Raw genomic sequence first — 26,653 nt, 5'->3', positions numbered from 1 at the left:
CATATTAGGGGTGTTTTGGGGGTTCTTTTTAGACATTCAAGGTGCAGATAAGATTCTGTTCTAGACTTCTGGACTGAGGGATTTCCTAGGACATGGGACTTTCCATGCTAAAATAAGGAGAGCCGGTCACCCTAAGTAGATGAGTTATACGTTTCTGGTTCTTCCCTATTGGCTATGTGGACTAACTGAATTGCTTACCACCCCTTTCCCTGAATACCCCAACACCAGGGGAGATGAAATGGCCACTTTCTATAAAGGCCTTAATAAGCCTGCACTGCTGTGTGTGGGTAATCCTGACTCCCCTACTCCCCACCATAAAAAGAGTAAGTAATTACTAAGTGGGCCATCTTAAGAATTTAAGAAATGGGGTCTTGCTGCGTTGCCCAGGTTGGACTTGAACTCCTGGGCTCAAGAGAGCCTCCCGTCTCAGCCTCCCGAGTAGGTGGGACTACAGGCATGCCAATGCACTGGGTTTAGGAATTTGATTTTTGCATTACAAATCTGCACAGAAAAAAATTATGTAACACATATATGGCCAACAAATCCCCCACAAAACATCCCATTAATAATCAACAACATTATTATTATTCTGCCTCCAATTATTATTTTTGTCTTCAATGGAAAGGCACAAAAAAGGTGCTCGTAGAGCATCTGAATTTATACAAGTCTTATCAGATGTCATGTGACCACTGGGCCCAGAAAAGTTAAAGGATGAAAAAAAAAAGTATATTCATAAACATGTCTTAATAGCAAAAGGACATGACATGACAGACCTCCAGACATAAGATTCTTTGTTTACAGAGACAGTGTTGGCAGTTATGGTAGTAAAGAAATGGCTCTAGGCCAAGAAATGGATAGAAAAGTGGTAGTGAAACAACATGAACTCGTGCTTTTCTCCCTAGACAAGGTAAATAAGTAATGAAAAAAGCATCAATAAACTCACACACAAAATCACATTATATGCATCTGCTTCTCCCACCTTTACAGGCTGTGCCGCAGGGTCATCAGGAATTCTCATGCATGTACTGTAGCTTCAATCTCTTCTGTGACTCTGCACTTGCTGGCAATCTTACCTTTCACTCTCAGTATTTGCAAACACAGCAGGACTTAGTATTTATGATATTTACCTATCCTTGTTAAAGCTCCAAATTGAAGAATTAAGGTTGTTTTACTGGAGGCAGGGACAATAAGGCAGAAAAAGCAGCCCCTTTCTTCTTCCTGCCTATTCCTAGGATTTAGTTTCCCTGGCTGATGGTGTTTTGGGGGCATTCTTTGCTTTGTAAAGCTACTAGATAATATTATCTTGGACTATAAAATAATGACTTGTTGGTTCTAGAGAGAGTAAAAGCTAAAGTAAATACTAGATCTCATCATCTGTGAAGACCGTAGCTTGCTGAAGTCAGTGCTATTCTAACTCCTTTACCTCGTCCCGTAAAGTATGAATGATTAGATAGTGTTTCACAGACACAGTCCTCTGGACTCTTCCAGAGGTTTTTCCTGCACAAGAACAATTAATAAACCACCATCCAACATCACTATGCGATCAGTCATCGGGGACTCCCATCCCCAAGTCCCTATCCTGACTTACTGTAAGCGCCGAGGGAGAAGCTGTAAAGTACTATCTAATTCAGACCCCTCTCCAGTTCCCTTGGGTATTAATTATGCAGCCACAGAAGCCAGTGCATAATGGGAAGGTGACACACTTCATTCCCCAAGTACAGACACAGGGGGTGTGGCTTGCTTCAATGTGGGCAGGGCCAACACAGGAAGGAAGAGGACAGAGGACACCCATGAGCCCCTAACAGAGCACAGTTTTGAGCAGAATAGGTCATCACCCCAAAGCCAGGGGTAGGAGGCCCATGTGGGACAGTCTAAAGCACCAACCAACCACAGTCCCCAGGCTTAATATCCATTCCTTCATCAAAAGGCCCCAAATCTTCAGAGAACTCCATTATTAAAAAGGAAATGTGCGAACCACCACTTTTCCTTTCTGTAGAATGGGGTTGGGGTCACCTGTGAACCTATGTTCTACAGCTTCCTCTGAGGTCTCCCAGGCAATGCCCTCCCAGGGAGGCCTGCTCAGGAAATCGCCTTGGTGCTTACAGGCTGAATTGGTAGAGGATTTGGCCCAGGTATCGAGGCAACTCTTGCAGAGGGCAAATTTAATACAGAAACTCCCACTCCAGAGAACAGAAAGGCCACTGGTTTCCTCTGTGACAGAAGGAAAACAGATTGTAAAACACTGAAAATATAGAAGATAAATGTTGAACAGAAATACAATTATCCTTCTCAGAGGAACACCAGAATCACCATTCACAATGAAAACTGGGGTAATAAAAATAATCAAAAGGAAAGCAGCAGCTCATCTGTCTTAGATTTTTAATGGCTCTTCTGTGGCTCAATGTTTGTACATGCTTATCTGATTCAGTCAAGGACAGAAGAGTGGAGGGAGCGTATTTTAAGTGATGAAACCCAGCTACTGAGCTGGGAAAGTCAATGATACTTAGCTTGGGTGCAAGTTTCATGGGTTTTTAAGAAAGCTCATGTCATTCTTAAATTGTTGAAAGTATGACATTTTAGTTATAAGGTTATTTAGTTAACTGTGAGATTTATGTGTATGTGTTGATGCAATTCTAGTTTAAAAACACATCGGATTAAGGGGCCGGGCACGGTGGCTAACGCCTGTAAGTCCCAGCACTTTGGGAGGCTGAAGTGAGTTCCCTGAGCCCAGCAGTTGGAGACCACCCTGGGCAACACGGCAAAACCCCGCCCCTACCAAAAATACAAAAATTAGTCTCATAACCTGGTCTCAAAATAAATAAATAAAATTTTAAAATGCTGTAAGAAAACACATCAGATTAAGTAAAACTTTTGAAAAGAACATAAAGCATACAGCTGATGGAATTATAGTTCACTTTGCAACTACTGGGCAATATGCCAATTAACAATAAATACAAAAATGTCCCATCAGTGGCTTTCATTAATAGGGGAAGACGTCCTCCCTCCCCTCCCTGCCCAATAAACAAGTTTGAAATCAATTGTTGATACAAAGAAAATGAAATGCGGAGACCAAATAAATGATGAGGTCCATTCTAAAAATATCTCTGGATGCTGTCATCTGGTCTCTGGTGAGAGCAAGTCCCTCTATAATCTTGGCATCTGTAGGGAAGACAAGTTTCTGCCTAATTATCACCATAAATCACATGATACTCTAAGAAAGGAAAATGCCTCCAAAAACTACACACAGCATAACAACATACATGTTCCTACTGTTGTCCTCCCACAACTTAATCCACTGTGAAAATTTTTTCAGTAGTGTTTTTATCTTCTTGGCAGAGAAGAACAGAACAGGAACCCAATACTAAATAGGACATGGAAGAAAAAAGAGATCATAAGTTGGAACCTTCACATCCACAAATCCATGAAGGTTATCAACTGTTTTCCTAGCTAGACAGAACTAGATGATTTGAGGTAAGTTTGCCCCACAAGTAAAAATAAAGTGAAACACCACTTTCCTCGTTCTTTAAAAAGAAAGATAATTTTAGCCAAACTTTCAACCCCTGGAGCAAGCCGGGGACTAAATCTGGAACACTTAGGATAGAAAAGGAATTGATATTCATGCAATCTGACAAGGAAGTCTCACATGGACTCCCGACGACAGGGGTGGGTCTCAGAGTTTGAATATTTCTATTCAAACACTCCAAGAAATGTCTGCCTGATGCCATCTCTGCTTCATTCCCAGAGGAACTTCAGGGACACTCAATCCACTGAGCCACAGTCATCTGCCAGCATCCACTAAGGCTTGGGTAGCTGGTGTCACCCCAGGAAAACAATGCTTTTGCAGGTCTTGGGTTAGGCAGCCACATCTAATTTTGGAGCACCAAAATGGCACAAGTCCCTTGGAGTTCATCTTCCAGGCAAAACTTATGCAGCTCAGGAAAACACGCTAATGCATACCACGCTTTGGCTTAATTTGGTCATTTTTCAATATCTTCTAGATTGAAATGGGTGATGAAAGAGTTAGAGAGGTTCATGGGAACCAGCCTGATGGTCGCTGACGGCAGGGGCCTGGTCGATGAGAATCCAGTCCTGTGCCTGCGATGCACACCAAACAGACATCCTCCGTGCCTGCCAGACAGGAACATTTAGGAGGTGTAGCTCTGTTAAAATCCCTTTTGGCAAAGGCTGTCAAGTTGCCATTTCAGGCACTGAACAGTTTATGAGGGAAACAACAGGTACAGAAGTTTAAGCCAGGATGGCGGCCAGGTTTGTATTCCGCTGAGGAGCCTCCCTAAAGGAAAGTCAAATTTCCAGGAAACCTACCTCATTGACTCTGGTAATTTCTAACAGGCAAGTAAAGCACCTGTGGAGAAAGTGAGGATGTTACAGGGAAGCTTAGAATGAGCTTTCCATGGCAAAGAAGACAGGATGATACTAGAAAGGTACACAACTATACACATTATTAACAAAACCCCTTCATTTGTGTAAAACACAAGCTTGACTTGTGTAAAGGCTGCCTTGTACTGCCTCCCAGTAACTCCTGGGCTTGGTCAAGGCAGCAGGAGAACCAGTCCGGGAAGGCTGGTGACAGGGCCCTCCAGAGCCTTCGCCTCCAGGACACCTCAGAGCCTAGACCTGGAGTAGACTGCCCTTCCAGCCAGCCTTTGTGCTGTGCTGATAAAACCCAAGGGAGACACACGGGGAGAGCGGCAGTCATCCTCATACTTCACAGCTGAGGGACAAAGCGCTGGGGGTCACCTGCTGGGAGCACCAGCTTTTCTGTTGCTTAACTTTAGCGATTATTGATGGCTAGAGTAAGTTTAAGAATACCCTATCTCTGACTTGATGCTGAGGCAGGGATTATGTTAACTAATATTCTTCACATATCCAGAGTCAACTATGAATACTAATATGGCAGAAATATGATAGGTATTGATTTACCGTCAACAGCAAAGTTGCAGAGATTTAGTATTTTCTTAAGATTCTTAGATTGGCAAACCACATATAATAGTATGTAAAGTTTTAGATTCTGTTCTTTTTAAAGGCCCAGTTTTTAGGCAAAAAGCCTTTAAAGGGTGTCTCGATCCTCTCTGAATTTATGGTTATTTAACTTTATTATAATATCCAAAACACTTAGCTGGTAAAGGCCTGTGGGATCAAGTTCCACTGTCCTCATCCATGCTTTAAGGCCCACTACTGCTTCTGGGAACAAACCTTCCGCTTGTCTGATGGGTCAGGTTCAAAGACACTTTACCTGGACGGCTCTTCTTACCACGCATGCGAATCACCTACACATTCAGATGGCTCCTCCAGCCCCACCTTCCCTATGCTATCCTTGACTCAATTCTTATGCCACTCACCTAGTACCTAATCATAATGTGCCGGAAATGGCAACTTTTTCAGGGGCTCCCAACATGTTGAACTCCTTGAAAGCTGAGCAAAGTCTTCAAATCAAATCAAAATTGTGTTTCTTCAAATATTCCAGTGGAAGAAACACAATTTTCTTGATGTCCCAAGTAACCTGGTAAGTTGAAAGTACTAAACGGATGCACAATAAATGTTGGCTGAATCAATGACAGAACCATCCTCCTGGAAGAACCCTCTTCCTCTCTGACAACTCCAACACTCAGCGTCCTTTCATTGCAACTGCTTCCATGACCGACTCATATTTGCCAAGAGTTAGTTTGAGTCCAGGCAGAACCTACTGCCTGGTGGGATATGACCTAGGATTTGTGGCACTTTTTGTGAAAAGGATGGTTTCCAATAATTAAATTTCTAAAACTCCTATTTCTTACAGATGAAATCAATACAAGGCACAATTTTAACATTAAACTCATCCTCAAGTATTTAATAAAAAGTTTATCTTCTCCCATCCTTTCTGTATATCCCACTATATATATCCTTATCACCAGCCCCCAAATTAAGAGACTTGCTACTCTAAGTCTCAAGTTGCTGTCAATAAAGTGATTCACCGTTTAAAAATAACAGGGAACTGTAGTACAGGAGGAAATGTTCAGAGTCATCAACCATGACCTGCATATCACGATGTTTATGTTCGCTGGGTGTGACCCTATCCTGTATGACTCTTCACTGCACTTACTGGGGTGTGTGTATGTGGGGGGCGGGGCCGGGATGAATGACAGGAGTGTGCAGGCTGGGATGCCCTGGATCCCTGGAGGGTGGGCGGAAGTGCAGGTGTAATTGCCAGCCCATCTCAGGGTTGAGCTACCAGACAGTGAAGGGAGCGTCTCTAAAGTCCTCTTTTCCTGCTTTAGATACACAGGATTTTGAGAGACAATGTAATTTTTCCAAGTGATTCTGAAACTGAAAACACAGAATCAGCTAGTTAAGTTCTACAAATAGTCCAAACCACCTGTAAGGTATGACCAGGACAGACAGGTGACACAGATGGTGGTCATGTAACAACCATCACACCAGTGCAACAGAGGAACTGAGAGGGACTCCAGGTGGCTCCAGGACTGAGAGAGACAAAGGAGCACCCTGAGGCCAGCAGTCTGGCCAGGCATACATATTCCAGTAGTGAAGGGAATCTGCACGTGTGGCCCCGGTGCCCCTCTTCTTACAGCTTGGCCTGCACTTGCACCACGGTGTAAGCGCCGGCCGGGGCTGCCTCCCACGGGGCACCCCACCCCAGCCAGCAGGACAGTCTGAGTAGAACGTGACGGGCAGGGCAGGCAGTGCTTTGGTTTGTGTCACTCGGTGGGCAGGCAGCATTTTCAGGTAAACAAACATTAGGGCCACCTTCTAACAGGTCTATCAGACGACACTTTCTGATTACTTATAACTAGGTTGGGCGGTCTTGCTGTCTGATCTTTTTTGAACATACAAATGACCAATGAAAGCTCCAAGTAATTACAGTGGTGAATACAGAAATGAAGGCCTAGTGGAAATTAACTGAAAATTTCAACCTCAGAACTGTTGGACTCCTACCTCTGGTCTTCTCTTCTTAGTCACTGATTTCCCCTAAGGATTCAAGTCAAATACTCCACACAAACATAAACACATTTAAAAAAATAATAAAACAAAAACCCCCCACAACCTTATGGCTCAGACTTCTTTCATCAGAGTCAAAGCAGGAAAAGAAGAGGGAAGGGAGACGGAGAGAAAGAAGAAAGAGGATGAGAGAGGAAGAGACAGGGAGAAGGAGAGGGAGGGAGAGAGAGGAGACATACTGACATCCAAACCTTCAATCAAACCAAGACTGTCAATTACAGTTTCAGCCTTCAGAAACACTGGAATTACCCTCTGAGACTTCGTGACTAAGTGATCCTGTTCTTTAATAAATGAATGCCATGGATTTTAGCAAAAAATAGGCTATTAAAAACAAAGTCGACCTAAAATTAAAAACTAAGGTGCACATCTATTATTGAGCAGGAAAGACACAAAAGACCTGCATCCCAGTGTCCAGTGGCTCTACAGGGTGGTATATTTTCGTCCCAGGCCTGGCTGCTGCTTATTTAGAAGCGCCTAGAGAAGAACAGCCTATTTTTTTTTCTGGGTTTTCACTCAATTTAGAATTGGAAGAGATGTTAAGGGTGCAGTGACTGTCTTTTCTGAACCCCAAGTTGTATCACAGTTAACAAATAAGAGAAAAACCACCAGCTTTGGGGAGACCCAAGGCCAGACTACTGCCAAAACCACGCTATTATGTGGTAGTCCTTCTGCTCCAAGACAGCCCTAGGAGGGACTGCAATGGCTCTTGGTCTCTCTGAGTGGCTTGGGATGACTGGCATTGGGAAGACAAAGATGGCATTGCCAGATTCCTCCCAACAGCAGGAGAGGTTCAGGCTTGAGGCTCTGAGGCAGCTGAAAAGAGCAGGGTGGGGCGTCTCCTTCAGCGAGGCTTGCTGCTAGCCTCTGTGGACACCGATGAGTACCCATGCTAAGCAGAGCTGAAGCCAGACAGCTGGGACTTCCCAGGCGATCCTTTAAAGATGCTAATGGAGCACTTTGGATACCACATACAGCTCTCCTCACAACATCTGTAGCATTAGTTCTGAACCCCAAGTTGTATCACAGTTAACAAATAAGAGATAAACAAACCACCAGCTTTGGGGAGACCGTTTAACAGCCCCTCTAATGAGTACCCCCAAACTGGTAGGCAGAACTTCTAAGGGACGTCGACTCTGGAAATAAAAGTTTGCACACCAACAGGTAATTGTAGATCCCTTTTTAATGAAAAACCCAGTTGAGTCTAGTTCACTGAGGAAAACAGTCACTCTTTCTGCCCATAGTTGAAGACTGGCGTGGCTGCTTCCTGCTTCCACTATTAACCTCTGGAGCTGTTTTAAATCACAATAAACATTAAATAACGTTTTTAAAAAGGTGCCAAAAGACATTAGCCCATATCAGAGGTAGCCCTTCTAGGAGCTCTGTGAGGCCAGTTTTAATTTTAACCTCGTTTTATAGATAAGCAAACTGAAACTGAGAGATGAGCGACTTGACTCCAGGACACACTGCCATGAAAAAGGCAGCCGTCTGCTGCAAGTCCCACGGCTCCTCTGCCGTCCCACAGGATCTCACTCAACTTGGAGTGGGCTGCAGGGGAGGCTTTTCTAATCCACAGCTCCCTCAGAGCAGAGCCCCAGGGACAGTGTGCTGCAGTGGGCGGCTCATGTCCAACCGTGATGAACTCACCAGCTCTGGAAATCAAACATAAAGTGCTCTGCAGAGCTTTTAAAAGAAACCAGCATCTGGATTCAGCCTGAACTCTGACCTGTTAGTATGCAACTCCTCAAGTCTTAGGGTCTGTGTTTTTGTGGGACAGACCGTGTGATCATGGAACAGAAGCCCTGAATGCAGGGCTGTCCCAGAAAACCGGGCACATCAGTCCGCCACACCACATGCGCCTCTGCTCCAACCTTGTAAGGCAGACTTTGGCTCTACGACAAACTGTCATCACCACTGCCACCACTTTGCCCACTAGGCCACGCATTCTTTAAGGGAGGGACCCTTTTTATCCACTTCTGCCCCCTGTGCCCAGCAGGTACTCAACAGATGAACTGTGCTTAACGATTTCAGGCGTTTCTTGAGCACTTCTATCAACACGGGTCTACCACTTTGCCGGGCAGCTAGCCCATGCATGGATATGGCTGAGAAACACGAGATATATGACGAGGTCATACAAAAAACTCAGCAAGAAAGGGAGGAAAAGGACAAAGAAGCCCTAGTCTCCAAGGGGGTGCTGACTCCTTTCAGCAAAACTCTAGGACAGGATTTCTTAAGGGGGTTCCTTAGAACACTGCTGCTATGGTTTCTTGAAGAAAAAGGATTTGATTCAAGATATCAAACACTTTAGGAAACACTGCATAACATATCCATCCCTAGAAGGTTCATAATGTGTATTAACCTTTAACGCTCTGAGAAGTTCTCTTGGAAATAATCCAATTTCTCTTTAACATGGTATTTCTTAAACTTATTTGACCACAAAATCCATTTTCTATTTCACACCTATGACTATCTTCAGGATCTAGTATTCCAAGAAACATTTTGAGAAACATTGACTTATAGGACCTCTAAATACTAATTTGCAAAACACATTTTAAATTCAATTTAGTTTCTGAAACTTTAAAATTCAAAACAATTTGGAGGACTGGGGAAAGCAATACTTTGAAATTCAATGAACACATCAGCAAAACCAGGGTGAAGCAGGTGGTGTCTCTTGCAAGGTGGAGAATCTCCATCTTAGGATGCAAGTCCAGTAAATATGTGTCTCCAAGTCAGGGAAGAGAAAGCAGTCTGCAAACATTCTCCCACTGGGCCCAAGGTCAAGGAGGACCTCCAGGAGGCAATCTCTCCAGCAACGGCAAAGAAGCGGGTCCCAGAAAGCCCCCTTCTCCCATCTCCAAATAGAAAGCTAAGCCTGTGAGAAGCACAGGTGGCCCCTGGGGGAAGACTACTGATAGAAAATGTTGTTTACAAGACGCTGCTAAGCATTATGAACACTCTAAGTTGTGAGAGTAATTCTGGTGATTTTCACCCTGTTTATTTATGTTCTACATGAGCTCTCTGGACAGAAGAAATTCCAGAAAGCTGTTTATAAACGCAACTGCTTGAAGGAGGAGCCACTCAGCCTCTGTCTCCATGCTGAGCAGACTGGCCAGAGGTGAAAACAGGTGCATTTTATAAAACCGACAAGCCCAGGAAGAGCAGCCTTCATGCTAAACGTCACTGCTTTCCAGGAAAAAATAGCGTATATAGCGAGTATACCAGCCTCTGCAAAGAAAACCCCTTTTTATGGCCATATCAATTTTCTCTTGCACTCACTGACACTAAAAAGATCCCCAAATTCTCTCCCTGAATGATAGTTCAGACTTTTGACTTTTTTTAAAAGGTAAGAATAAAGATCCCTGAAGACACAGAATTCTTCATGCTAGCATACTATAACCAGACTACAGTCACAAGTACAAATAACAAGAGTATATTCTCCATGTAATTCATAACAGATTCATATTTATCAGATGTTACATTCCCTAAAACAGAAATATCTACATCAATCAAAAACACGATATAGCTAGTCTATATCACCTGTATTTGGTTAGAATTAGTCCTATCCCCAACATAAATTTTAAAGACATACTAGAATCACAGCATTCAAACATCAGTCAAACAAGCATCAAGTATTTACCCCTTTTGGGCAGTAGCCTACATGTAAATTCTAAACGGCTTCCAATACTGCAGCCTGCTGATGCCACACGAGTACATCACTATTTCTTTCCAGCTCCATATCATAACATAGACCTCACCAGGTCCATTCCACAGACAAAATGTTAGGGTTCAAGTTTAAAATTATACATACCATGCACCTTTAAAACTTGATGAGGCTGTCTTCTTTTGACAAATGAGAAACCTAATGTTCTACGAGATTGAGTGATGTGGCAGAGACAAGAAGAGAACCACCCCTCCCCTCTCCCTCTGGGCTTTTGCTGGTGGATGTTTCCCAGTCTTTATCATAAAGCACTTTAAATATTGGGCTGCTCCCTAATGGTGTCTCCAAATGTCAAAAGATGAAGATGAATGAAAGTCCGTGAATGCAGGCATCTTTGATATCAAATTAAGGTGAGATTGAAGCTGCTTTCCCTCAGAGAGGACACATGTCGAACTCAAGAGGGCTGACCGGAAACTTGAGCTTACAGCACCACACCAGCTCATGACCATCTCTGCCACCAACTGTAAACACGGGCACCAAGCTTTATGAACACCTGAGAGAACACAGTGCCCTTCACGACCCAGCAGCCAGCCCTCCAAAAAAAGCATGGCTATTTTTTCTTTTCCAGATAGATCTAAGGGTCAAAGGATTCTACACGTGGTCTAAAATGAATGACCTGTGTGAAACACCCAGCCCTCCAGAGAAGCATCTTGCCACATCTCCTCAGCAAGACTGCCTGTCAACTGAGCAGACCGCTCCATCAACACAAGAAGGCTCAGACGCAGCATCACGTGACCTTCTGCGAGCAAGCCAGAAAGTCAGTCTGGAGAAACACTAAGAAAAAGTTCAACCAAGAAAGTTATTAGAGAGCAACTCTTGGGAAGCTGGGACAGTTAATTTGAGAAAAGTGGGGTATCAGAGTCTGACCTCAGCCCCATTCTGTGAATTGAGGAGAGTCTTCAATGAAGTGATAGTCACAGTTAAGTTTTAAAGTAAAAAATACACTTCAGGTTGCATGTGCTCCTGGCTGCTGAAATGAACAATGGATTCCAAGGCAAAAATGGAAATTCTAAACCAGAAACTAGATCCCCTCACAGCCCCCACTGCCCTTTGGACGGTTCTTTAAATGCTCTGTGGTCATGCTGAGCTAGTCTACTTTCAGGAAAATTTGGTGACTTTTCATTTTTAGCTGAAGAAGTATCTTCTCAAAACAACCTCCCCCAAAATATTCTGAGGCAAAGATGACACTAAGGCTCCATTAGGATATAATAATGAAATGCATTATCCTCAATGCAATAATTTATTATTATCATCAAAATCATAGTTCACCAGATAACCTTAAAAAATCTAAGTATTTAAATCTCTCTTAATTTTTTGTACAATCCTTTAGAATTACACACATACGAGAAAGATCTGCTGTTCAACCAACAGGGAAACCAACACTTGAAAAATTAGACAAAAACTGATGCCTTTTCTTCTGAACACATTTTTCCAATGAACTAGAAAGTGGTCTCCTTACAATCACACTCAAATTAAAATGTATTCGTGTCTTTAAAAGCCTATTTTTAAAGGAAGACAAACCATTTATTCTTTTAAAAGCCAAATATCTACATTTCTAAAGACAAATCTTCCATATTCTTCTCCTTAAAGGAAGACAAACTAGTCTTCTAAAGGCCAGATATCTACATTTCTAAAGTCAAATCTCCACCAGCCCAAGTTCTGGTATGGTACTGAACTGGCCGGCATGGAAGTACTGTCACCCTACTTAGCTTCCATTACAGTCTTTTCACCATCTCAAGGGGTATTAAACGACTGAAATCAGATATCTGAGTTCCATTAGGGGTCTCTTATGCCTGAGAAAGTTGAGAGGCTTTAGCATCACAACACTCTTAACATTCCCCATTCTGCAACTACCCATGAGCTGGAGTGAGCTCACCACAGGAGACCCTTGTAAGTCCTTCATCACAGCGGCGGAGGGTTAAACGAGGCTCAAGTTTTTACGGCTTTAAATTCCCTTGCTTTTTACACCACTTAAAGAAGGCTGTAAGTAGCTTGCTGAGACTGAAACAAAACAAAGCAAAAGGGCTGGGGCACAGAACAGAACCCGTTCACATCTGGGTGGCCAGTGGTGCAAACCTGTTGTAGAAGATCCCAGTGTTCATCTTACTTCTTGAAGAGGAGAGTTTTTAGGGAAAGCTTGTCTATTATCTGCTACTTTGACTCCAGTTCAGAGCACTCCCCGTCCCCCATTTTTTTTTAACCAGTTGGACAGAATAAGGAAGAACTACTATGGGGGTTCAAGTCATTTAAGAAATGAATCTAGCTCTGTAACCTTGGGCAAACTATTTAACCTCTCTGGGCTACCTGCTTGCCCATTTGTCAGTATACCTAGTTGCATGGTACATATTTCACCCCACTGCAGTTTTCAAAGCACTTTCACATGCTTTAGTGCATTTGATTCTTGTAATAACCCTGTGAAGTAATGGGGGCTATTATCCTCATTTTATAAAACTGGAATTTGAGACTCAAGAGGCCTAAGACACACCCACAGTGGTAGCAAGAAAGTGGTAGAAGTGGGCCTGAACCTCAATTCCTGATTTCAATCAAATGCTTTTCTTACCACATCACACTGCCTGATCTTTGTGGTTCCAAGAACATTAAAATGCCACAATTGAAAAATATCTCCATCGCCATTCACAACCTGTGTCACTCTATGTTTGGAAACTGCTGACATCATTTATAGTTTGGGGAACAAGCAAAAGAACATGAGTAAGTACTCCCTCACACAAACACTTGTGCTTTCAACTTAATTTCTTGGCTTTTTTCCAAGAGATAGGTTCTTGTTCTTACCGCCCAGGATGGAGTGCAGTGGCACGATCATGGCTCACTGCAGCCTCAAACTCCTGGGCTCAAGGGATTCTCCTGAGAAGCAGGGGCTACAAGTGTGTGCCACCATGCCCAGCTAATTTTTTAAGTTTTCTGTAGACATGGAGTCTTGTTATGTTGCCCATGTTGGTCTCTATGACTCCTGGCCTCAAGCAATTCCTGCTTCAGTCTCCCATAGTTTTGGGATTATAGGCATGAGATACTGTGCCTGGCCTCTTACTTTTTTAAAGGCTTAGCTCTTGAGTGCTAGCTAATAAAGATGCTTAGTACTTAGATAAAGATTAACAGATTTTGCTTGTTAGAAATATTCATATATGAAAGAGTCCAGAATACATATTCTGCAGGTAAATTAGAAGCACCTGCCAATCGTTACAAGCAACCAAAGATGAAGAACCTGTAACACTGAAGATTGACAAAAGCAGTGATGGACCAGAGAGTCCTTCTAGGAAAGCCCTTTGGCTGGGGTCCTTGACCCTGAAGTATGACCATCCCTCTCCTTCTCTTCTATTCTCATCCGTCCATCAAGTAGGGCAACCTGTGTCACAGGCCAGTGAGGACAACTGGATGCAAAAAAGAATGTGATCTCTGAATGTGTATGTGTTTTCTTCACTAGCAGTAAATTTCTGAACTATCAGCAAACTGTGGGGAAGGGCACCTGACAGCCCTATCTGGTTTGCAGGTAAAACCCTGAGATGGAACTGGCTGGGAGCCATATTATGTGCACCACTGCTCCACGGTTCTCAATGTGGAATGAAGTTCAAAGTAAAGAGAAGACAGGCTCCCCCAGAGATCCCCCCGATCCCCATATTGTTATTTTTACGCCATAGCATTGGGCACTGACCTGCTTTGCCCACTTCCCCTTCCTCAGTGATCCTTCAGCCTGGCACCCAGCTCTGAGATGAGGCCTGCTTAGCACCAGTGAAGTTCCCCACGTTCAAACCAACAACATTCTGTGTGGAGATGAGGGAATCAAAGTTAAAATCCAACCCATCAGCATCCATGAGTTCGCTACGGATAATGGACTCCATGTCACATTCCAAGCTCCCATTGAACATGTCCAGGTCCAAGTCGCTGGGGAACTTCTCATGGCCCATGACGGGCAGGTTTGCACTAGTTGAGTACAAGGAGGAGCCTGAGAGAGAGTCCGAGAGGGTTTGCATAGACTGGCTGACAGGAGACTGCTGCTGGTGTTTGGCTGACCCAAGGCTGCTGGACTCACTCAAGCCCATGTTGCTGACAGAATTCGACAAGGCACGGCTGCCACCAAGAGCGCCCTGGGTTTGGTGCTGGTGGTGGAGCAAGTTCTGATTGACCAAACTTCCCTGGTTAGGCTGGGCAGCAAAGGACATCATTGGGTCATTGCGAAGCATCACGTTCCGGCGGGAATTCTGGGCAGACACAGCGGTGCTGGCCTGAGACATCAAGGGGTCCGACTGTGTCATCATGACATCGCTGTGGCTAAGTGAGTCCGAAGTGAGCAGGTCCTGGAGTGTCTGGTTACCATAGTGTGACATGGAAGAGAAGGTAGCTGGCTTGTTCTCTTGGATGGTCTGCATGGGAGACTGGCGTAGGGAGTTCAGAGATGAAGGTCCAAACACCGTGCTGTTGAAGGAGCTGGTTGGGGAGCCCAGGCCCGAGCCCTTGGTGGTGTATGGGAAGCTAGAGCTCCGCTGCATAAGTCCCCCAGTGGGTGATGGCTGGGATGGCGGGAGCGTGATGTTATCCAGCAGGTCGTCCATGAGGTTCTCAGTCAGCCCATCATTCAGATTCATGGTGCCTGCCATATCAGTCAGCCGTGGCAGTTCCACCGTGCATGGCTTGTTCACTGAAGGTGACAGGCTGGCTGAGCTGCTGTAGAGCATGGGCGAGAGAGGTGCATCGTCGTCCTGGACTTCATCCAACTCTGTGCTTGCCATGATGGGCGACAGGCGGCCACTGACTGTGCTGGCGTTAGAATTGGTGCGTGAACGGAAGTCCGTCCACGCATCCAGCTCATCACTGCTGCGTGACGTGGGGCTGCCAGGCCACTTGGAGAGCTGGGAGGGACTGTCGTCAGCTGATTCAGGGGCTGTCTGCAGGGCTGCCTTCTTCTTGGCTGCGCGGCCACGGCTCTTGGTATACTTGTTGCTGTTGTCCATGGAGACAGCCCGCCGCCGGGGGGCTTTTCCGCTCTTCCCCCCATCCGGGTTGATGATCCACCAAGAGCTCTTGCCAGTTCCCTCATTCTGGACCCGCATGAATCGACTATGCAGCGACAGGTTGTGCCGGATGGAGTTCTGCAGGGAGAAGAGAAAACAGAGTATGAACCAGAATGGTCCAAAACAGAGCACCCAGATGATATAGTAACCCAAACTCCTCGTTTACTTTTTATTTTATTTTTTTGAGACAAGGTCTCACTCTGCTGCCCATGCTGGAATGCAGTGGTGCAGCCTCAACCTCCTGGGCTGAAGTGATCCCGAAGCACCTGTAACAAGGACGATAGGCGCAGCCACCACGCCTGGTTAATTTTTATATTTTTTGTTCAGATGGGGTTTTCCGTGTTACCCAGGCTGGTCTCAAACTCCTGGACGCAAGAGACCCTCCCACTTCGGCCTCCCAAAGTGCTAGGATTATAGGCATGAACCACCGTGCTGGCCAACTCCTCATTTTTTAAAGCTGCCTCAATTTCAAAGGTTAAAAAAAATCGAACCTAATTCAAAAAGACAAGTATCTGCACGACCCTCTTTGGGAATAAAATGACATGTTAAAGGGCAGTTTTCACATCTAGGGGGCAGGGAGATGATTTCACGTCCAAGAGATGCTGGGAATAGATAAGCTCACTGATAGTAGTTTTCTCCAAATTCCTAGGTTTACTGGCCTTTCTGTAATTATACTGCCCATACTGAAGTTCACACTTGGAATTTACTACCACACTCCTCTGTCCCCTGCACTTTCCAACAAACTTCCCCTCCTCTCTAAGTGTAATTAATCACTTGGTTGGAGGGCTGCTTTATCTTCTCATGGTCCCCTCCTCCACTAGTATAGAGGCACAACATCTACCTTTTCTTAACTACTTCTATGAATTAAGAACTGATGAGAATTTTTACCAGACCTTTCTATGACTCCATTTCATCCTGCCAGATTTCACACCTTAGCATGTAACTCTTGCAGACACAAGAAGTGTAGAGCAGGATTTGCCAGGTTGATTAGAGAAGTAGGCAAGTCTCCCATTCAGAAGAATTCAAATACTATATAGATACTTGCCTGTCAAGTTAGTGTGGGCTGAGCATATTAACTTCCTTAGAAAGAGTACAGTATGAAAAGGAGGGAAAAGAACAACTTTAGAGTGGAGAAACTGACACACACTATTTCAGTCAGGTGATCAGGGTCAATATCTACAAGGAAAAGATGAGCTGATAATGTGTACCCTTGATATGACATGATGAGAATGGCACCTTCTGTGGTCTGCCTTCCAAAGCCCATAACCTCAGTCTAAGCATGAGAAAGGCATCAGACAAATTTCAATTAAGGGACATTTACAAAATACCTATTCAGTACTTCTCAAAATGGTCACAGCCAAGAAGAGCCTAAGGAGCCTAAGGAGATATGATGGCTAAAGGTAATATGGTATGCTGGATGGAATCCTGGAACAAAAAAAGAACATTAGGTAAAAATGAAAGAAATCTGAAGAAAGAATGAACTTAACAATAATATATCCATATTGATTCATCAGTTGTGACAAATGTCACACACTATAAGATGTTAACCACAGAGGTAACTTGATATTGGGTGTATGGAAACTATTATCTGTGCAACTTTTCTATAAATTTAAAAGTATCCTAAAATAAAATATTTAATTAAAGAGTACTGCAAAATATCCTCAAAACTCTAGTGACTGCACCCATCTTGCAAGAATTCTCCTCCTGGCTTGGCAGATACACCCAGTTGACAGTGATGACCCAGATTCAGTCCTATCTTTGCCACTGACCAACCATGTGACCCTGAACAAATCTAATCTGTCTGCAACATTCAGTTCCCCACCTTCATTATGGCCATAATCATATCCAAACCATCTCTGACAGGGATGACGTAAGGATGATACATGATAATATACTTCAGAAGCCAGTCATGCTGTGAAGTCAGGGTGTTCTTACTGCTATTATAAAACACAGAGTCCATGGTGGAGGGAGTTCATGGCCTGCAGCAGGCTCATTCTAATCTGTAAAATGCCTCATGTGCAGTAAAAGGGAGGAGCTGATGAATCTGTATGTGCCACATCCAGAACAGTATCTGCAGGCCAGATGAGTTTTTATTTGCAAGTTAAAGATAAAATATATTGCCTGATGCAACTGTCCATATATTAAATATGGACAATCCTAAAAGTTATATATACATATTTGTTTAAATTGGCAATCACCAACTATATTTATGTAGAAGATACAAATACATGGTTCTGCCAGAATGTTCCTCCCTCAACCCACCCGAGACAGAGTCTTGCTCTGTCGCCTGGGCTGGAGTGCAATGGCTTGATCTCGGCCCACTGCAACCTCCGTCTCTGGGGTTCAAGCAATTCTCCCGCCTCAGCCTCCCAAGTAGCTGGGATTACAGGTGCGTGCCACCATACCCGGCTAATATTTGTATTTTTGTATTTTTTTTTTCTGAGATGGAGTCTCGCTGTTGCCCAGGCTGGAGTGCAGTGGCGCGATCTCAGCTCACTGCAAGCTCCGCCTCCCGGGTTCATGCCATTCTCCTGCCTCAGCCTCCCAGAGTAGCTGGGACTACAGGCGCACACGGCCATGCCCGGCTAATTTTTTGTATTTTTGTTTCACCATGTTGGCCAGGATGAGTCTCGATCTCCTGACCTTATAACCCGCCTGCCTTGGCCTTCCAAAGTGCTGGGATTACAGGCATGAGCCATCACGCCCGGCCTAATTTTTGTATTTTAACTGGAGACAGGGTTTCACTATGTTGGCCAGGCTGGTCTCAAACTCCCGACCTCAAGTGATCCGCCTGCCTCAGCCTCCCCAAGTGCTGGGATTGATTACAGGCATGAGCCACCGTGCCCAGCCCAGAATGTTTTAAAAACACAGAACGTCAGCAGGATTTTACCATAAGTAAATAACCCAAAATACTGTTTCACATGTAGGAAGGGCCTGTAGTTCAGGATAGGCAATAAGCATTAGCAATCATGGGTCATAAGTTGGCATTTCTACAACTGCATTTGAGAGAAGAACATAAGCAACATGCTGAGTATCTGATGAAGCAAATGTTGCCCAGGAGACTATATATCCTGATTCCTTTTACTTTTATGGTTTTCAAAAAGTATAATGGCATTTCTACTAACGGTCCAGATACTACACTTCTTTAAAAACTAAAACAATTTCTCTGTGCAATAGGTATGAAGCATGCTCTCAACATGCACTCTGCAGGGTTCAGAACGCAGGCAAGTACAGGCGGATCTACAATTCAGGTGACTAGATACATTAAATAAAAACAAACTCAAGCTTCGAAGTGAAAAAAACAGGGAGGTCCCGAGGCTATATGGAAATGTGGACACCTACCCTAAGTACTCCCACTCTGTCCAGCCCCCTCTGCGTTAGATTCTGGAAGGAGATCACACCAAATACACAGTCTTAATTAGAATGACCAATCAAGTATTCAGCTATCCCCCCTTTAAAAAGCATTTAGAGAACAACATTTTAAAATGTACTTTAGCTTCACCAATTCCAACCCAACTGAGAAAAAGTGTGAAACATTTTACAGAACTGCAAAATGCCCCACATTTATTTTCTGATGGCCACCTATCACTACAATTCTAACCTCCAACAATGTATGCGTATAGTTTTATAAAATTAAAAGCTACACAGGGTTAAAATCTGGACACAGATATTAAGCTTCTATAAGGGCATGTGGTAAAAAGGGACTGGAACACCCACATCCAGGGCCATAACCACAGGGTGTTGGGGTGGGCAAGGACCATGGAGACTGCCCACCCACCCAAGTCCCTAATTGCAAGGATGAAGAAATGAGAGCCTGCCAGATTACAGCACTGTCAGTTACTGAGCCAGAGTGTTTTAGATTCATTGTCTCTAATTCTCATAATAAACCTGCAAGAATTAGTACATCAGCGCCCTAATTTTAAATACGAAGACTCAGGCTGAGAGATATTAAATAACTTAATGCAAGGTCCCACAGCTAGTGTTCACGACACTGGGTTTCCTAAACTCCAATCCACTGCTTTTTCTACAACCCTTCATAGAGGCCTCTTACCAAATTATGCAGAAGTCACCATTTAATCTATTTGGGCTAACAGTTAAAGAGATTATCTAAAGAATCATTTAACATTTAAGAAAGAGGAGGAATATAAAGCACAATCTTATTATTTTGTTTATGAAATAGTTATGGGTATTTATTTGGTGGGTCCTTCCTTAAAAAAAAATTTTTTTTTAAGATTTTTAAAAACAAAGTCTGAGCCAGGCACAGTGCCTGATGCCTGTAATTCCAGCACCTTGGGACACTGAGGCAGACAGCTCGCTTGAGCTCAGGAGTTCAAGATCAGCCTGGGCAACATGGCAAAACCCTGTCTCTACAAAAGATACAAAAATTAGCTAGGTGTGGTGGCATGTACCTGTAGTCACAGCTACTGGTGAGGCTGAGGTGGGAGGATCACTTGTGCCTGGCAGCCTGAGGCTGCAGTGAGCTGTGAATGCACCACTGCACTCCAGCCTGGGCCACAGAGCAAGCCCCTTCAAAAAAAAAAAAAAAAAAAAAAAAAAAACCCAAAAAACAAACAAGAAAAGTCTTTCAGAAGAGGAAACCTCAAACTATGAGCTTACTCTATAGGACTTACTTGTCTTTCTTTAGTAAAGTGGCCATGATAGCATTCATTCTAAAGAAGACAGTGGTTACCATAGAAACCAATGTTGGCCAGGCGTGGTGGCTCACACCTGTAATCCTAGCACTTCGAGAGGCCAAGTGGGGGTGGATCACCTGAGGGCAGGAGTTTGAGACCAGACTGGCCAACGTGGCTAAACCCTATCTCTACTAAAAATACAAAAATTAGCCAGGCGTGGTGGTGCGTGGCTGTAATTCCAGCTACCTGGGAGGCTGAAGCAGGGGAACTGCTTGAACCTGGGAGGCGGAGGTTGGAGAGAGCTGAGATCGCACCACTGCACTCCAGCCTGGGTGACAGAGTGAGACTCTGTCTCAAAAAACACACACAAAAAAACACAACCCAACCCCCCGCCAATACCAATATTAACTACTCTTAGATTCTGAAACAAAGCCCAACTTATTAAATAGATGATTAGCTTCAATGGCCAATCTTTGCTTGACTCTCAGTTTAGAGGTTTCTTAGTCGCAGAATGCATTCCCTGGAGCCTATTACCTACAGAAAGTTCAGACAGGTTTTTCCAGTTACATTACTAAGTCAACACAAACAAAAACTGTGCCACCATCAGTCTCATAGTCCCCAATCTCAGCAGCCTTCGATTCATACAGGGTGGCCAGTCTTCCATCGACAAAATCCACAATCTGAAAGTACGGCGTTGACAAAGGCCAACAAATATGGCTCATCTGTCCATTTCTAGTTCAAATGCCCAGTCACCCCTCAAAGTCAGATGTCAGAAATGCATTCTACTGTTTTCCTCACAGGTCATGATTCCAATTATAGTTATCCTTTGTTACACACAGGGGACTGGTTCCAGGACCATCTGCATATAACTAAACCTGTGCATACTCTATAGTCAGCCCCGCAGAAGAGACTCACTTATAAGACACAACTCCCCCAGGCCCTCATATGGGTTTCACATGCCGGGAATGCTGTGTTTGGTTGAAAAAGAGCTCTGTGTAAGTGGACCTGTGCAATCCGAACCTGCATTGTTCAAGGCTCAACTGTACTAACTTCTCTATTTAAATGTTGGTAAAGCAGGAAAGGTAAATAAATAGATGCCAGATAAAATACCAGAACTCCAATGTTTCCCCACTTCTTCCCTGAAATCAAAAATTAATGGTGATGCGATTTCTGTAAGATTTCAAATGTCCCTCCTGCCACCTCAATCCCAGGAAAACTATCATTACAAATGTTCTATGGTTTTTCACTAATTCATATTACCACCTTACCAAATAGTCTAAATTTCTACGATTTTACATTACTTTTGGGATTGGGAGCCGAAGATAAAAAAGGAGTGGTCTGACAGAACGAGAATGATTTTTCTAATCACTTCTAAATACACATTTTGCTATACCCTTTGAGGCAGGCCAATGGTAACTTGCTGAAGAACTAGGGATGTGCCTTCCTTAAGGCTAAGATAGTAAGGTACATAATAACCAAGACACCTACTGCTAGAGCTCAGGCCACTGTCACAGTTACTCACTAAAGAGGCTAAGAAGCTACTGTGACCCCAAAACCCAAAATCATGTGATTTAAATCCAGTACTTTGAGATCAAGATTTTGATAAAATTACAAGAAAGAAACATCTCTAGGAAAAGACTTCAGCTTCAGGGACAAAAGTACCAGCTTGCCCCCAACGTGGGCCTAAAGGTTTAAAGAGCCCTTGAAACAACTCTATCACAACATGTCTAAAGAGAGTGCAGTGGTAAGAATACTCTTCATTTCATTTTTATGTCCATCTTCTCTTTTACTAAACGATTTACACTGAAGGAAGCCCTGCACTGGGGCAGAAACCCATTAGGTGTAATCAGTTACAGAACTGGCAGTCAGTGGCATAACCCTTCCAGGAGGCAGGTGCAGTAGGTGTGTGAAGGAGGCAGCATGATGGAATTCACATTTCACAGTCCTGCTGCCTAGAGATTCCTTTGTTTGGTCCACCTTGAAGAAATCAGCATAAAGATGACTGCGCCTAGCAGAATCTGGCAATTATTTTTCTTGTTATAATGAAGACCATTTTCTAATGCAAGATACAATTATTGCTAATACTGAAGTATCCATGATCTCTAATACATGCGAACTGGTGGCGAAGACACATGGACCCCGAAGAGATTAGATTAGGTGTCAGAGAGAAGCTTCCTGAAATGAAAAGTATTCCACCAATAATTTATAAAGGGGATAATTCCCACAGGCAGGATAAAAACATTCTTTGACTATCTCTTGGATCTTTGGGAAGATTAAATAAAGCTCTGCATGCAAACTACTCAGCGAAGTGCCAAGTACAAAAGCAGCTCCCAACAACTGTTAGATCCCACACGGAAGCAGTGACATCATAAATGTTAACTTACTGTTTTCCGAGCATCATATACTTTAAGCCAAAAGGTTCCAGGGCAGCCCCTTCCAGGAAAGGATTTCGAACTTTTAAAAAGTATTTCAGAGGTGCCGTGCCAGTCAGAAGTAACTGGTAATTTCTTAAATGTTGTACCCTACGTCCGCTTCAGCCCTTCCAAACCATGTTTACCTTGTGGAGACTGTCCACTCACCCAGACACCAGCTGCATGTGCTTCCCCTGGAACACAGAGACGTTTTTGTCTGGAAGCAACATGTGGTATCAATTTATCTTTCTCAGCAATGGCAACAAGAAATCTGCTCACTTTAAAAATAAAAAGTGAGTTGTGTAATTTAACTCTTAAAAGCCCCTGCTTTTTTTTTTTTTTTTTTTTTAAAGACAACCCCCTCTCCTCTCTCTTTTTTTTTGAGGTGAGGTGGGGTGGGAGGAGGACTGTCCAGAGCAGCAAAATGAGTTATGGTCATCTCCAAAGCCAGGCCCACTACTTCCCCCCAGGCCGACTGCAGGCGTCTCCTGGTCCTTACAAGGAATTTCAGGGGAAAGCACTGGAAAGGACTGTCTTTCAATTCAGTGCTCACCCACTTTGTGTACAGGACCAGCATTTCAAATGGGTCTCACTGCTTGACTTGTGGGCACTGACAATTCAGAATGAGGCTGCCAAATGCCTGAATTCTAACACATGCATCTGCTGAACCACAGATGACAAAGGCTTTGTGAACAGCCCAATGGAACCACGAGTCACAGGAAGACCCATAGGTCTGTGTGCCACAGGAGAGCACTACAAACAGAGAGCTTCAGGAGCAGGCCCGGGTGGGCGCCTTCAGTGTATAACGACAGGCTCTTTCAAGGAAGAGGCCCTCAACTTCCCTTCAGTGGCACTTCTTCACCCTGCCTATTAGAATCACCTGGGAGACTTTAAACACATCCCAGTCTCAGAGGTTTTGATTCAATAGATGGGGTAAGGTCTGGATATAGGTACATTTTTAAAGCTCCCTAGATTATTCTAATGTGCAATTACGGCCAAGAACCATTGGCCTTTCCCCCTTATATTTCCATTGACTGAGGATCTGATTCCAATCTAATGATTCCCAGTCTCCTTAGATCTGGTAACACAGCACAGTAATGTCCTTTAAGTTCAAGTTTCCACCATTGAGAAGATAAGGATGAGAGCTGGGATGAGAGATTAAAGCTGTGATTTTATGTGCAGAATAAGAGCTACAGCAATTTTATTTTATTTTATTTTAGGTAACTGAGGTCCAGATCTGCTTTTCTTTTGAAAATCATGAGGTGAGGGGAAAGGTCCTTGACCTTACCCTGCTTTGGGGACAGCCATCTCATTCTGCTCTGTGATGCTTCTCCACCCAGCATGCATAGGCATGGAGAGAAAGAAGGCATGTGGACTTTCACAAAACTAGGAATTGATGTAGCTGAAGAAGGAAGGAATGGAACACTAACTGATCCTTGTAATTTTCTTAGATATTGCTAGAATCTAGTTTTAAGCTGCCTACTCCCTTCTGCTAGATTTTTATCTACTTTGGGACTAAGATGTTGTTCAAAAGCAGGTACAGAAGGTATGACAGCATAAAAATGTATCTGAAATCAAATAGAGTTATTTATAATACCAGCTATAATGGCCAAAACCAAATCTTTCAGACTGAGAAGAAAACATAAACTTTCATATAAAAGATTGCACAAACAACCTGATATGTATATCTAGCTCCACTCTACTCTTGCCTAAAACTTAAAAGTTTAAACCATTAAGGAACTTAAAAAAAAAAAAAAAAGATGATGCTCTAAAGTAAACATTGTTGGGAACTTGGCTGAATAATTAAATTTCCAGTTAGAAACAAGATTTCCCGTTAAACTGCTGACGATAACCCTCTACCCACAGAGATGGCCTTTGGAAACTAACATTTAAGTTTTCAAGTAGCAAGCAAGTGACAGGTTCTGGTCCCTCATAAGAAAGAATAAAATAATCAACTGGTGATCAGAATAATGAATCAATTTTCTATCCAAACAAATGAGACATCCGAGGCTTTCCCAAGGGGAGGAAGGGCTGGGTACACAATTTATCCTGCCCCCAACTGAAAAAGAAATCCTAGATAGGAAGAAAGTTCTCTTAAATAGCATGAAAGATGACTACCACTATACCCCGCACACAGTTCTGTTGGGTTTTCTAGGGTGGATTTTATTTTCATATTAATTATTTATTTTTTTTTTCTTTTAGTAATCTTCTTTTCAAGCTCTTCCACAGCTGTTTCTGCTCTTGGAGGGCAAGAGGGAACATTCCATTCCTCACAGCCAAACCTGCACTTCCGGCACACAGAGAACCCTGGCAGTCTTGCAACCTCTGCCCACACCCGCTCCCTGCAGCATCCTGCCCCTCCCCACAAACTCTCCTATTTCCAGCCCCAGGTCCCTCTCCCCATAGACTGAGAAGCAGCACCTAAAGGCGTGCAGTCAGCGAGATGACAGTCCCAGAAAGTAGGTTAAAGCTGCAGCATTTGGATGCCCCTGTTCTCTTTCTCCAAGCTTTTCCTGTGATGTTATTGAATCTGTTTCCCCTTCCCACAAGGTGCTCAGCAAACACATGCTACTGTAATTCTCTTTGAAAACCATGCTCAAATTAGCCACACAAAATGGTTGCCCCAAAGAGTTAACAGCCATGAAGCTACAAAAGCCATGAAGTGGAGCAGAAATACTTTTATTATTAATGTTCACTTAGCTTAAACAAAATAAGGCCGCACCTTTTTCCAGTCTGTAAACTTACTGTGTGTGGACATTGAATAAAAAGGGCATAGGAAACATGCATCCAGAACTCAGGAGCACATCCAGGAGTTTAGCATCACTTTCATGACATATGACAAGCAATCAGGGCAGGAAGCTCAGTAAAAATGCAATAGTTGGGGAACATGGAGAGGGCCAGGAAACCCCCCTTCTATGAAACAGGCAGCCCCAACTTCACAGTCGCAGACCCTGAGGACCAAAGAGGCACAGGGCTACACCTGAATCCAATCAGCTCCTAAGTGTCAACAGAGCAGAGACAGACTCACATCACCTGGCCTTGAGGTGTAAAACACCACCCAGAAAGAGAACGTTAGTACCAATGTCTGGATCAGCACACTAACAGCAAAGATAAAATGCAGGGTGCAGTCTGGCTCTTTAAACCAGAGACCATGTCTTATTATAGCTTTAGCACCCAGCAGAGGGCCTGGTACATAGCAAGGGCTCAAAAAATAGTATTTGTTTAACCACTGAATTAATGGGAAGGGGGCAGGAGCCACAAAATAGACCTGAATTCTACTTTAACATGAGATGTGATAAAACATGAGACCAAAGAATGTCCTACACGAGTGAAGATGGAAGTAAGCTTCCATTGTAAATAAAGTGTGAAGTAGCATCTAGGTTGTTCTCAGGTTGAAAAGTCTCATCATAGGTATTAACTTCAATTATACAGCCCAATTTCCAAAAACCTGGAAATATATACCAACAAGTAGTCTTTAAGGTCTCTAGAATAAGAGATGGAAAGAAGGGCAAACTGATAGGGTGTGTGCTGCTCGGTGGAGCAAGGCCTTAGCAGGCATTTCAGATCCATCCACGGTGAAGAGCCGGCTCTCCACCTGTCATGGGATGCCATGGAGCCCCCATTACTTGGTAATTCAGTTGGCTCAGAGTCCCAGGCCACTCAAAACCACAGATAACACATTCTGGTTCTAAAGTCTCCTCTACACAAGCACCTAGGTAACAAGAGAAACCCCAAATCAAGTCTACTTCACCTACAGTCTAAAGGAAATTCATGTGTGTGGTGCCTACTAGGGCCAATGCTCTGTGCTTGACAAATCTGATCTTATTTTCACAACAAGCCTGTCAGGTATAAACT

At 43.6% G+C, this 26,653-nt stretch overlaps 1 protein-coding gene across 3 annotated transcripts in view; it reads right to left on the bottom strand.

Moving 5' to 3' along the window:
• LOC105492041 (forkhead box O3) overlaps nucleotides 1-26,653 on the bottom strand; it is a 126,408-nt gene that overhangs the window by 5,260 nt on the left and 94,495 nt on the right. For 2 of the 3 annotated variants that reach the window (XM_011758879.3, XM_071096268.1), the window contains one exon: nucleotides 14,397-15,831. In XM_011758879.3, the coding sequence (XP_011757181.1) occupies nucleotides 14,431-15,831 (1,401 nt within the window). In that variant the 3' untranslated portion in view covers nucleotides 14,397-14,430. Of the gene's footprint in view, nucleotides 1-14,396; nucleotides 15,832-22,771; nucleotides 23,103-26,653 lie in introns of those variants that run through there. The other variant, XM_071096269.1, reaches the window with a different exon arrangement.

Source organism: Macaca nemestrina, chromosome 5 (genome assembly GCF_043159975.1).
Source record: "Macaca nemestrina isolate mMacNem1 chromosome 5, mMacNem.hap1, whole genome shotgun sequence".
Classification (NCBI taxonomy): Eukaryota; Metazoa; Chordata; class Mammalia; order Primates; family Cercopithecidae; genus Macaca; species Macaca nemestrina.
The sequence above is the reverse complement of the archived record's forward strand: the minus strand, read 5'-3'. Positions and strand labels throughout refer to the sequence as shown.